Genomic DNA, 14,370 nt, shown 5'->3' with positions numbered 1-14,370 from the left:
TGACAGTCATGTCAAGGAAAAGTACTTCTGCAGTGCTTTGAATGGTGAGCTGAAGGAACTGCTTTTTAAATCAAATACCATTTTTACTTGAAAGAATGACTGACTAACCTTGGTTATTTAGGCTTAAATAGTTGGAACTCATTTTCTCTAAAATGATCAAAGAGTGAGGCTGTCACTTCAAGGAAAACATCTGACAGTACTTGTTGCCAATTCAAGCTTTAAGCGAAAATTCCAGTTTTACAAACCTTGTTACCATCATCATGAGCTTGAAACTTTTCACTACTTGAAGCTTTTTCTGATGAGCTTGCTGGTGATATTAAAAATGTGATTTATTAGATGCATGATGATATGTATCAATATTTGGATAATCTGCATAATCCAGGAAACCGATATTTTCAGATGGGTAAAAACATCTATTTAACATACAAGATAGAGCAATGGATTTTAATGTAACAGTGTATAAAGTTCATTGACAAGATGTCAGTTTCCACATTGTAACTAACCTTTAAGACCCTACTACTTGTTGAGTTTTGCCTAGTATCAAAGAATAACCACAGTTATCTCAAAAGACTATTAAAGTGTTCTCCCTTTTTCCAGCTACTTGTCTGTGTAAGGCCCAAACAGCGTATCACAATAACTTCTAGGTAGCTAGACCATAAAGAGATTTGCACAAATGTGAAAAGGTGACATTTATAAATTTTGTTTGCTTTGGAAAATATAGTTATTTTTCCTAAAAATATGTCATTTGTTAACTTATATTGGGGTTATTATTTTTAAACAGAATAGCTATTTTAATAATTTCTAAACTTTAATTTCTAATACAAATATTGATAAATGTGAACCACATAAACAAAAGCTCTTTGGTAGTCCTCAGTCTTTTCAAAGCAGGTAAAGGGGCTCTGTTTAAAAGTTTGGGAACTGCTGGCCTAGGAAATGGACATCTAAATTCAAAATAGAAGAGATGTGATTTCTTTCATGAATTTGCAATAAAATTAACAGCACCACTACATAGGATATAATTAACCATTGGCAGACATTAACAAGAGAAATTATGGTAAAACAGTTTTTTCTTCATCAGCATTCTCTTTAATTTTTAACCCACTTGTCTACAATTATTCATATTTGCAGAGTGAAGCATTATCCTTAGACGCAATAAGAATTAGAGTTGTACAAATGCTTGGATCTTTAGGAGGACAAATAAACAGAAATCTTGTAACAGGTAAACTATTCTTTAAAATAAATTAATTTTAGTAAATATTTTTGACTTAATTTGGATGCATACAGATATTCTGAAATTCACTCCTATATATTACATATTTTCAAACAAGATCACAAAGAATAATACTTTTTCTAATGAAATTCTTTGAGTATTCCATACAGTCACGATAATTCAGTACATTAGCAGAGAAAATGTTCTAGCCTGAGTCTCTGAAGCATGTTGTCTATTTTGAAATGGACTCTAATTTGACTTTTCTTTATTAAATATTGCATCAGGGGAATTGAAAGTTAGTCTACTTTTTTAAACCTGATGTTCTTAATATTTGGGTATTTTTTTAGATTGTTTTTGATGGGAATTAAATTCATCTTTTTTTTACTTTTGAATTTGATATTAAATATATTAATGACTGGTTATTTAGGGTTAGAGAAATAACCCATGTTGAGAAAATAAATGTTTTAAAGAGGAAATTTTTAATAAGTATTTTACTCGGTTGTCATTTTTCCACAAAATACCTTAATTAACTCTCGGTGAACTTGGAAATTAAACCTATCAGACTGTTAGACTTGTTTAAAAGGAATTTTACTATAAATTAAATCCATAAATAGTATATCATTGATTTCTGATGTTGTAATTGTATGTCTGAAATACGAACAAAACGAAGGAAACGTGAATAAAGTGCTTGGCTTAAATAAAGTTAAAGCACTCTGATTTAACTAATGAAATATAGAGAATTTGTATTAGAAGGATTTTGAGTGGAAAACAATCTTCTTAAATCTTTTGTTTTAACAGCTGCATCCTCAGAGGAAATGCTGAAGAAATGTGTGGCATGGGACAGAGAAAAAAGACTCAGTTTTGCAGTACCGTTTGTGGAAATGAAGCCTGTCATTTATCTGGATGTGTTCTTGCCTCGCGTCACAGAATTAGCTCTTTCAGCTAGTGACAGACAAACTAAAGTACTTCTGTTTTTCATTTCACTCATTATTTAGGATCTGTTACTTTTAATACATATTTGTTAGGAAACAGACAATCCATTTCAGCCATTCCAATATTATTAGTTTTGTATTTTCCATAATACAATAATTAGAAAGCTACCTTATTTGCTTATCAGAAGTAGGTGGTATTGACAAATGAAAGCTCAACATAAACCATCTTAATAGATAATAATCTGGTAAAATATTAATATGTCAACAACTTTTCATAGTAGAAAATGTACAAAGGGCATTTAAATATGATTTTTAGTCTGCACTTAATGATCCCTTCAACCTGGAGATTAAAACAGATAATCTCAAATTTTTACGTTAATTTGTAAATTTCCAAAGTGTTTCAAAAATATATTTACCAAGCATGATAATTGTAAATGTGCTAACAAATGAAGTGTGATTTTTCTTTAGCAAGGTTAAATAGTTCTGTAATATGGCACTATTGAAATATATTTCTTAGGAATGAATTATTTCAAATTTCCAAATTATTTCAAATTTCCAAAGCTTTAAATTTTAACTCTTATATTTAACTCTTATAACTCTTATATAAAGATCAAAGTGAACAAAAACATTAATTTTATACAACAAAAAAGTGCCATTCCCTGTTAATTTATATTTGGGTTACATGATAGTTATCTGCTATAAAAGGTTTTCTTTTTAAACTTTTTAAAGGGCTAAATTGGGTAACATTTCAAAATATTCTTCTCTTCGAAACATGACAACGGAAACTTTGTTGAACTCCTTGGCCCTTTTAGGTTGCAGCTTGTGAACTTCTACATAGCCTGGTTATGTTTATGCTGGGAAAAGCCACCCAGATGCCTGAGGGTGATCAGGGTGTCTCACCCATGTATCGGCTCTATAAGCGAACTTTTCCTGTGCTGCTCCGGCTGGCCTGTGATGTAGATCAGGTAAGTGAAGGTGTTTAAATCTGAAGCATTTACAAAACTTAAAAAAACACAAAGTATTCAGTGTAGTTCAGTGTGTTTCAAGCCTTGCTGCACGCTGGAATCACCTGGTGATCTGTAAAAGAAACACTGATGCCTGGTTGACCTCATCATTCTGGAGAATGACTCAGGGAACAGGCCAGTTTCATGTCGGCAGTTTGGGAATCTCTGCTCTAGTAAACGGTTACCGAGAGCGTAGACTTGTAAAGGTGAATTGGATGTCGCCCCTCGCTCAGAGGGTCAGTCTTTCAAGGCCTGAGGGAGAGCTGAGTCACCACTGACAATAGCCATGGGAGAGATGGGAATGCTGCCACAAAGCAGAAAAAGAAAGAAATCGCAGCTCATTTTATGAAGTTAGCAAAACCCTGATATCAAGGTGCACATAGATAAAAGAAAAGTGAACACAGCTCATTAATATGTAGAGGTGGAAAATTCTGTGGCTTCTATGAATCAATACAATCCAGTGTATTAGAAAGATACGCCATGATTAAATAGGATTAAATAGCCCTAGAAATTCACTGCAGAAATAGAATTAAGCACCAGTGATCCTCTCTAGGGAAGCCTCAGAGGTATTTGATGGCTTCTGGTAAACTAGGGGTAGCTTGGTAGGATCTTTAATGCGATAATGAACTCCTGCCTGAATCTCAGCTAAATCATCCTCAGCTCTGACAGTCCTTTGTACCTGGGCTCAGATGGAAGCCCGGGCAGAAAGTGTCTTGGTGTGTTTTCCAGCACACCTCCATCATCTGGCACAGTGCCCTTGGCACCTAGTGTTGCTTAGGCTGCTTCCCTTGTGATGATCTGATTAGTTATTTGCAGTGTTCGTGTCTGTCCCTCTGACCAGGCTGTAGGTTCCCTGAGGCAGGGATCAAGCCTGTGGCTCTCCTCTGTCTCCAGCATTTATCAGGGTGCCTGGCACCGGAAGGCCAGGCAAAAGACACCCTTTAGTGGGCCGTTGAGTTGGGGCAAGGGTATAATTTGTCAGCACTAGGCAGGAGATGTGAGTTAATACTGTAAGATAAGAAAATGATATAAGAAGTATGTATTAGAAAGGAAAGAAAAAAGCTTGTTATATATAGATATGATTTTTTAAAATTTGGAAAGCACAAAAGTATCAACTGATAAACTCCAAGAACTAATAAAGGAGACAGCTGATGAATTACAAAATAGAAATAAAAATACTGGCATTCTCGTATATCAGTATTGACCAGCTGGGAAGTTTGTCTACAAAGGTCCCGTTCATAGCAGCATCTAAAAAATGTAAAATGTCTAGAAATAAACAGTCAGTGTGCCGGCAGACATTATTCAATAGCTTATTACTTTATATAAATTTATTAATTTATATAAATAATAATATCACTATAAATTAATAATGTAATTAAATAATAAATATACTTAATGTATAATTAATACTTTATATAAATTAATTTCTATTAATTTATTAATATAAAAGGTGGATATGTTAGGTACCTGAGTTATAAGAATCAATACTGAAAAGATATCAGGTATTTCCAAATCAGTCTATAAATTTGGTCTAATTCTAGTAAAAGGTTCATAATCAGTTTCTTTTTTGAAATTAAAAAATGATTATTCTGAAAGAATATTGCTTGAGTTTAATCAAGAAAAAGTTTGAAAGAATGGAATAATGAATGAGGTCTTGCCCTACCAGGTTAGAAAGAAGCCACATTAAATATAACAGATTTGAACTAGTTTACAGATAGATCAGGGATAAGTGGTGGTAAGTAGACCCACATATGCATGTAAAAATTGTATATATGATAGAGGGCACTTTAAATTAGTGGGAGTTGGATGGATCATTTAATAAATGGTCAATTGGCTAAATATGGAAAAACTAAATTCCAAATGGATTTAAAAGATTTAGAAGGAAAAACTAAAAATATAATTATACTACAGGAAAATATACTGAATATATATTATATCTGTCTATGTGTGTGTGTTATCTTTGGCTTGGGAAGATCCTTTTTGATATAAGGATATATATTTTCCATGGAAACACATCAATTAATATAAAAATGGGAGGCGGGGCAAGATGGCAGACTGGTGAGCTGTAAGTTTTAGTTACTCCTCCAGGAAAGTAGGTAAAAAGCCAGGAACTGCGTGGACTGGACACCACAGAGCAATCTGTCTTTGGGCATACTTCATACAACACTCATGAAAACGTGGAACTGCTGAGATCAGCGAAATCTGTAAGTTTTTGCGGCCAGGGGACCCGCGCCCCTCCCTGCCAGGCTCAGTCCCGGGGGAGGAGGGGCTGTCAGCTCCGGGAAGGAGAAGGGAGAACTGCAGTGGCTGCTCTTATCGAAAACTCATTCAACTGATTCAAACTCCAACCATAGACAGACTGAGACCAGACACCAGAGACTCTGAGAGCAGCCAGCCCAGCAGAGAGGAGACAGGCATAGAAAAAAAACAACACGAAAAACTCCAAAATAAAAGCAGAGGATTTTTGGAGTTCTGGTGAACACAGAAAGGGGAAGGGCGGAGCTCAGGCCTTCAGGCGCATATGCAAATCCTGAAGCAAAGCTGATCTCTCTTCCCTGTGCACCTTTCCTTAATGGCCCTGGTTGCTTTGTCTATTAGCATTTCAATAACCCATTAGATCTCTGAGGAGGGCCGTTTTTTTTTTTTTTAAATCCTTTTTGCTTTTTCTAAAACAATTACTCTAAGAAGCTCAATACAGAAAGCTTCAAAGAAATGCAATTTGGGCACGTCAAGTCAAGAGCAGAACTAAGAGAGCTCTGAGACAAAAGGCAATAATCCAGTGGCTGAGAAAATTCACTAAACAACACAACTTCCCAAGAAAAGGGGGGTGTCCGCTCACAGCCACCATCCTGGTGGACAGGAAACACTCCTGCCCATTGCCAGCCCCATAGCCCAGAGCTGCCCCAGACAACCCAGTGTGACGGAAGTGCTTCAAATAACAGGCACACACCACAAAACTGGGCGTGGACATTAGCCTTCCCTGCAACCTCAGCTGAATGTCCCAGAGCTGGGAAGGTGGAGCAGTGTGAATTAACAAAGCCCCATTCAGCCATCATTTGAGCAGACTGGGAGCCTCCCTACACAGCCCAGCAGCCCAGAACTGCCCTGGGGGGACGGCACTCACCTGTGACATAGCACAGTCATCCCTCAACAGAGGACCCGGGGTGCACAGCCTGGAAGAGGGGCCCACTTCCAAGTCTCAGGAGCCATACGCCAATACCAAAGACTTGTGGGTCAGTGGCAGAGACAAACTGTGGCAGGACTGAACTGAAGGATTAGACTATTGCAGCAGCTTTAAAACTCTAGGATCATCAGGGAGAATTGATTGTTAGGGCCACCGCCCCTCCCCGACTGCCCAGAAACACGCCCCACATACAGGGCAGGCAACACCAACTACACACGCAAGCTTGGTACACCAATTGGGCCCCACAAGACTCACTCCCCCACTCACCAAAAAGGCTAAGCAGGGGAGATCTGGCTTGTGGAGAACAGGTGGCTCGTGGACGCCACCTGCTGGTTAGTTAGAGAAAGTGTACTCCACGAAGCTGTAGATCTGATAAATTAGAGATAAGGACTTCAATAGGTCTACAAACCCTAAAAGAACCCTATCAAGTTCAGCAAATGCCACGAGGCCAAAAACAACAGAAAATTATAAAGCATATGAAAAAAACAGACGATATGGATAACCCAAGCCCAAGCACCCAAATCAAAAGACCAGAAGAGACACAGCACCTAGAGCAGCTACTCAAAGAACTAAAGACGAACAATGAGACCATAGTACGGGATATGAAGGAAATCAAGAAGACCCTAGAAGAGCATAAAGAAGACATTGCAAGACTAAATAAAAAAATGGATGATCTTATGGAAATTAAAGAAACTGTTGACCAAATTAAAAAGATTCTGGACACTCATAGTACAAGACTAGAGGAAGTTGAACAACGAATCAGTGACCTGGAAGATGACAGAATGGAAAATGAAAGCATAAAAGAAAGAATGGGGAAAAAAATTGAAAAACTCGAAATGGACCTCAGGGATATGATAGATAATATGAAACGTCCGAATATAAGACTCATTGGTGTCCCAGAAGGGGAAGAAAAGGGTAAAGGTCTAGGAAGAGTATTCAAAGAAATTGTTGGGGAAAACTTCCCAAATCTTCTAAACAACATAAATACACAAATCATAAATGCTCAGCGAACTCCAAATAGAATAAATCCAAAAAAACCCACTCCGAGACATATACTGATCACACTGTCAAACATAGAAGAGAAGGAGCAAGTTCTGAAAGCAGCAAGAGAAAAGCAATTCACCACATACAAAGGAAACAGCATAAGACTAAGTAGTGACTACTCAGCAGCCACCATGGAGGCAAGAAGGCAGTGGCACGATATATTTAAAATTCTGAGTGAGAGGAATTTCCAGCCAAGAATACTTTATCCAGCAAAGCTCTCCTTCAAATTTGAGGGAGAGCTTAAATTTTTCACAGACAAAGAAATGCTGAGAGAATTTGCTAACAAGAGACCTGCCTTACTGGAGATACTAAAGGGAGCCCTACAGACAGAGAAACAAAGACAGGACAGAGAGACTTGGAGAAAGGTTCAGTACTAAAGAGATTCGGTATGGGTACAATAAAGGATATTAATAGAGAGAGGGAAAAATATGGCAAACATAATCCAAAGGATAAGATGGCCGATTCAAGAAATGCCTTCACGGTTTTAACGTTGAATGTAAATGGATTAAACTCCCCAATTAAAAGATATAGATTCGCAGAATGGAACCAAAAAATGAACCATCAATATGTTGCATACAAGAGACTCATCTTAGACACAGGGACACAAAGAAACTGAAAGTGAAAGGATGGAAAAAAATATTTCATGCAAGGTACAGCCAAAAGAAAGCAGGTGTAGCAATATTAATCTCAGATAAAATAGACTTCAAATGCAGGGATGTTTTGAGAGACAAAGAAGGCCACTACATACTAATAAAAGGGGCAATTCAGCAAGAAGAAATAACAATCGTAAATGTCTATGCACCCAATCAAGGTGCCACAAAATACATGAGAGAAACACTGGCAAAACTAAAGGAAGCAATTGATGTTTCCACAATAATTGTGGGAGACTTCAACACATCACTCTCTCCTATAGATAGATCAACCAGACAGAAGACCAATAAGGAAATTGAAAACCTAAACAATCTGATAAATGAATTAGATTTAACAGACATCTACAGGACATTACATCCCAAATCACCAGGATACACATACTTTTCTAGTGCTCACGGAACTTTCTCCAGAATAGATCATATGCTGGGACATAAAACAAGCCTCAATAAATTTAAAAAGATTGAAATTATTGACAGCACATTCTCTGACCACAATGGAACACAATTAGAAGTCAATAACCGACAAAACTGGGGAAATAGGGCAGACTGGTGAGCTGTATCTTTTAGTTACTCCTCCAGGAAAGTAGGTAAAAAGCCAGGAACTGCGTGGACTGGACACCACAGAGCAATCTGTCTTTGGGCATACTTCATACAACACTCATGAAAACGTGGAACTGCTGAGATCACCGAAATCTAAGCTCAATACAGAAAGCTTCAAAGAATTGAAATTTGGGCACGTCAAGTCAAGAGCAGAAATAAGAGAGCTCTGAGACAAAAGGCAATAATCCAGTGGCTGAGAAAATTCACTAAACAACACAACTTCCCAAGAAAAGGGGGGTGTCCGCTCACAGCCACCATCCTGGTGGACAGGAAACACTCCTGCCCATCGCCAGCCCCATAGCCCAGAGCTGCCCCAGACAACCCAGTGTGACGGAAGTGCTTCAAATAACAGGCACACACCACAAAACTGGGCGTGGACATTAGCCTTCCCTGCAACCTCAGCTGAATGTCCCAGAGCTGGGAAGGGGGAGCAGTGTGAATTAACAGAGCCCCATTCAGCCATCATTTGAGCAGACTGGGAGCCTCCCAACACAGCCCAGCAGCCCAGAACTGCCCTGGGGGGACGGCACTCACCTGTGACATAGCACAGTCATCCCTCAACAGAGGACCCGGGGTGCACAGCCTGGAAGAGGGGCCCACTTGCAAGTCTCAGGAGCCATACGCCAATACCAAAGACTTGTGGGTCAGTGGCAGAGACAAACTGTGGCAGGACTGAACTGAAGGATTAGACTATTGCAGTAGCTTTAAAACTCTAGGATCATCAGGGAGATTTGATTGTTAGGGCCACCCCCCCTCCCCGACTGCCCAGAAACACGCCCCACATACAGGGCAGGCAACACCAACTACACACGCAAGCTTGGGACACCAATTGGGCCCCACAAGACTCACTCCCCCACTCACCAAAAAGGCTAAGCAGGGGAGATCTGGCTTGTGGAGAACAGGTGGCTCGTGGACGCCACCTGCTGGTTAGTTAGAGAAAGTGTACTCCACGAAGCTGTAGATCTGATAAATTAGAGATAAGGACTTCAACTGGTCTACAAACCCTAAAAGAACCCTATCAAGGACAGCAAATGCCACGAGGCCAAAAACAACAGAAAATTATAAAGCATATGAAAAAACCAGACGATATGGATAACCCAAGCCCAAGCACCCAAATCAAAAGACCAGAAGAGACACACCTAGAGCAGCTACTCAAAGAACTAAAGATGAACAATGAGACCCTAGTACGGGATATGAAGGAAATCAAGAAGACCCTAGAAGAGCATAAAGAAGACATTGCAAGACTAAATAAAAAAATGGATGATCTTATGGAAATTAAAGAAACTGTTGACCAAATTAAAAAGATTCTGGACACTCATAGTACAAGACTAGAGGAAGTTGAACAACGAATCAGTGACCTGGAAGATGACAGAATGGAAAATGAAAGCATAAAAGAAAGAATGGGGAAAAAAATTGAAAAACTCGAAATGGACCTCAGAGATATGATAGATAATATGAAGCGTCCGAATATAAGACTCATTGGTGTCCCAGAAGGGGAAGAAAAGGGTAAAGGTCTAGGAAGAGTATTCAAAGAAATTGTTGGGGAAAACTTCCCAAATCTTCTAAACAACATAAATACACAAATCATAAATGCTCAGCGAACTCCAAATAGAATAAATCCAAAAAAACCCACTCCGAGACATATACTGATCACACTGTCAAACATAGAAGAGAAGGAGCAAGTTCTGAAAGCAGCAAGAGAAAAGCAATTCACCACATACAAAGGAAACAGCATAAGACTAAGTAGTGACTACTCAGCAGCCACCATGGAGGCTAGAAGGCAATGGCACGATATATTTAAAATTCTGAGAGAGAGGAATTTCCAGCCAAGAATACTTTATCCAGCAAAGCTCTCCTTCAAATTTGAGGGAGAGCTTAAATTTTTCACAGACAAAGAAATGCTGAGAGAATTTGCTAACAAGAGACCTGCCCTACTGGAGATACTAAAGGGAGCCCTACAGACAGAGAAACAAAGACAGGACAGAGAGACTTGGAGAAAGGTTCAGTACTAAAGAGATTCGGTATGGGTACAATAAAGGATATTAATAGAGAGAGGGAAAAATATGGCAAACATAATCCAAAGGATAAGATGGCCGATTCAAGAAATGCCTTCACGGTTTTAACGTTGAATGTAAATGGATTAAACTCCCCAATTAAAAGATATAGATTCGCAGAATGGATCAAAAAAAATGAACCATCAATATGTTGCATACAAGAGACTCATCTTAGACACAGGGACACAAAGAAATTGAAAGTGAAAGGATGGAAAAAAATATTTCATGCAAGCTACAGCCAAAAGAAAGCAGGTGTAGCAATATTAATCTCAGATAAAATAGACTTCAAATGCAGGGATGTTTTGAGAGACAAAGAAGGCCACTACATACTAATAAAAGGGGCAATTCAGCAAGAAGAAATAACAATCGTAAATGTCTATGCACCCAATCAAGGTGCCACAAAATACATGAGAGAAACATTGGCAAAACTAAAGGAAGCAATTGATGTTTCCACAATAATTGTGGGAGACTTCAACACATCACTCTCTCCTATAGATAGATCAACCAGACAGAAGACCAATAAGGAAATTGAAAACCTAAACAATCTGATAAATGAATTAGATTTAACAGACATATACAGGACATTACATCCCAAATCACCAGGATACACATACTTTTCTGGTGCTCACGGAGCTTTCTCCAGAATAGATCATATGCTGGGACATAAAACAAGCCTCAATAAATTTAAAAAGATTGAAATCATTCAAAGCACATTCTCTGACCACAATGGAATACAATTGGAAGTCAATAACCATCAGAGACTTAGAAAATTCACAAATACCTGGAGGTTAAACAACACACTCCTAAACAATCAGTGGGTTAAAGAAGTCAATAACCATCAGAGACTTAGAAAATTCACAAATACCTGGAGGTTAAACAACACACTCCTAAACAATCAGTGGGTTAAAGAAGAAATAGCAAGAGAAATTGCTAATTATATAGAGACGAATGAAAATGAGAACACAACATACCAAAACCTATGGGATGCAGCAAAAGCAGTGCTAAGGGGGAAATTTATAGCACTAAACGCATATATTAAAAAGGAAGAAAGAGCCAAAATCAAAGAACTAATGGATCAACTGAAGAAGCTAGAAAATGAACAGCAAACCAATCCTAAACCAAGTACAAGAAAAGAAATAACAAGGATTAAAGCAGAAATAAATGACATAGAGAACAAAAAAAACAATAGAGAGGATAAATATCACCAAAAGTTGGTTCTTTGAGAAGATCAACAAGATTGACAAGCCCCTAGCTAGACTGACAAAATCAAAAAGACAGAAGACCCATATAAACAACATAATGAATGAAAAAGGTGACATAACTGCAGATCCTGAAGAAATTAAAAAAATTATAAGAGGATATTATGAACAACTGTATGGCAACAAACTGGATAATGTAGAAGAAATGGACAATTTCCTGGAAACATATGAACAACCTAGACTGACCAGAGAAGAAATAGAAGACCTCAACCAACCCATCACAAGCAAAGAGATCCAATCAGTCATCAAAAATCTTCCCACAAATAAATGCCCAGGGCCAGATGGCTTTACAGGGGAATTCTACCAAACTTTCCAGAAAGAACTGACACCAATCTTACTCAAACTCTTTCAAAACATTGAAAAAAATGGAACACTACCTAACTCATTTTATGAAGCTAACATCAATCTAATACCAAAACCAGGCAAAGATGCTACAAAAAAGGAAAACTACCGGCCAATCTCCCTAATGAATATAGATGCAAAAATCCTCAACAAAATACTTGCAAATCGAATCCAAAGACACATTAAAAAAATCATACACCATGACCAAGTGGGGTTCATTCCAGGCATGCAAGGATGGTTCAACATAAGAAAAACAATCAATGTATTACAACACATTAACAAGTCAAAAGGGAAAAATCAATTGATCATCTCAATAGATGCTGAAAAAGCATTTGACAAAATCCAACATCCCTTTTTGATAAAAACACTTCAAAAGGTAGGAATTGAAGGAAACTTCCTCAACATGATAAAGAGCATATATGAAAAACCCACAGCCAGCATAGTACTCAATGGTGAGAGACTGAAAGCCTTCCCTCTAAGATCAGGAACAAGACAAGGATGCCCGCTGTCACCACTGTTATTCAACATTGTGCTGGAAGTGCTAGCCAGGGCAATCCGGCAAGACAAAGAAATAAAAGGCATCCAAATTGGAAAAGAAGAAGTAAAACTGTCATTGTTTGCAGATGATATGATCTTATATCTAGAAAACCCTGAGAAATCAACGATACACCTACTAGAGCTAATAAACAAATTTAGCAAAGTAGCGGGATACAAGATTAATGCACATAAGTCAGTAATGTTTCTATATGCTAGAAATGAACAAACTGAAGAGACACTCAAGAAAAAGATACCATTTTCAATAGCAACTAAAAAAATCAAGTACCTAGGAATAAACTTAACCAAAGATGTAAAAGACCTATACAAAGAAAACTACATAACTCTACTAAAAGAAATAGAAGGGGACCTTAAAAGATGGAAAAATATTCCATGTTCATGGATAGGAAGGCTAAATGTCATTAAGATGTCAATTCTACCCAAACTCATCTACAGATTCAATGCAATCCCAATCAAAATTCCAACAACCTACTTTGCAGACTTGGAAAAGCTAGTTATCAAATTCATTTGGAAAGGGAGGATGCCTCGAATTGCTAAAGACACTCTAAAAAAGAAAAACGAAGTGGGAGGACTTACACTCCCTGACTTTGAAGCTTATTATAAAGCCACAGTTGCCAAAACAGCATGGTACTGGCACAAAGATAGACATATAGATCAATGGAATCGAATTGAGAATTCAGAGATAGACCCTCAGATCTATGGCCGACTGATCTTTGATAAGGCCCCCAAAGTCACCGAACTGAGCCATAATGGTCTTTTCAACAAATGGGGCTGGGAGAGTTGGATATCCATATCCAAAAGAATGAAAGAGGACCCCTACCTCACCCCCTACACAAAAATTAACTCAAAATGGACCAAAGATCTCAATATAAAAGAAAGTACCATAAAACTCCTAGGAGATAATGTAGGAAAACATCTTCAAGACCTTGTATTAGGCGGCCACTTCCTAGACTTTACACCCAAAGCACAAGCAACAAAAGAGAAAATAGATAAATGGGAACTCCTCAAGCTTAGAAGTTTCTGCACCTCAAAGGAATTTCTCAAAAAGGTAAAGAGGCAGCCAACTCAATGGGAAAAAATTTTTGGAAACCATGTATCTGACAAAAGACTGATATCTTGCATATACAAAGAAATCCTACAACTCAATGACAATAGTACAGACAGCCCAATTATAAAATGGGCAAAAGATATGAAAAGACAGTTCTCTGAAGAGGAAATACAAATGGCCAAGAAACACATGAAAAAATGTTCAGCTTCACTAGCTATTAGAGAGATGCAAATTAAGACCACAATGAGATACCATCTAACACCAATTAGAATGGCTGCCATTAAACAAACAGGAAACTACAAATGCTGGAGGGGATGTGGGGAAATTGGAACTCTTATTCATTGTTGGTGGGACTGTATAATGGTTCAGCCACTCTGGAAGTCAGTCTGGCAGTTCCTTAGAAAACTAGATATAGAGCTACCATTCGATCCAGCGATTGCACTTCTCGGTATATACCCGGAAGATCGGAAAGCAGTGACACGAACAGA

General features: G+C 38.0%; 1 protein-coding gene across 1 annotated transcript in view; it reads left to right on the top strand.

The window, feature by feature from the left end:
- The window catches only part of PRKDC (protein kinase, DNA-activated, catalytic subunit), a 228,453-nt gene that overhangs the window by 49,761 nt on the left and 164,322 nt on the right, over window positions 1–14,370 (top strand). Inside the window, exons 23-25 of the mRNA XM_037802445.1 lie at window positions 1,129–1,219; window positions 2,009–2,172; window positions 2,955–3,107. Of these exons, the coding sequence (XP_037658373.1) occupies window positions 1,129–1,219; window positions 2,009–2,172; window positions 2,955–3,107 (408 nt within the window). The remainder of the gene's footprint in view (window positions 1–1,128; window positions 1,220–2,008; window positions 2,173–2,954; window positions 3,108–14,370) is intronic.

This window comes from Choloepus didactylus, chromosome 14 (genome assembly GCF_015220235.1).
Source record: "Choloepus didactylus isolate mChoDid1 chromosome 14, mChoDid1.pri, whole genome shotgun sequence".
Classification (NCBI taxonomy): Eukaryota; Metazoa; Chordata; class Mammalia; order Pilosa; family Megalonychidae; genus Choloepus; species Choloepus didactylus.
The sequence above is the reverse complement of the archived record's forward strand: the minus strand, read 5'-3'. Positions and strand labels throughout refer to the sequence as shown.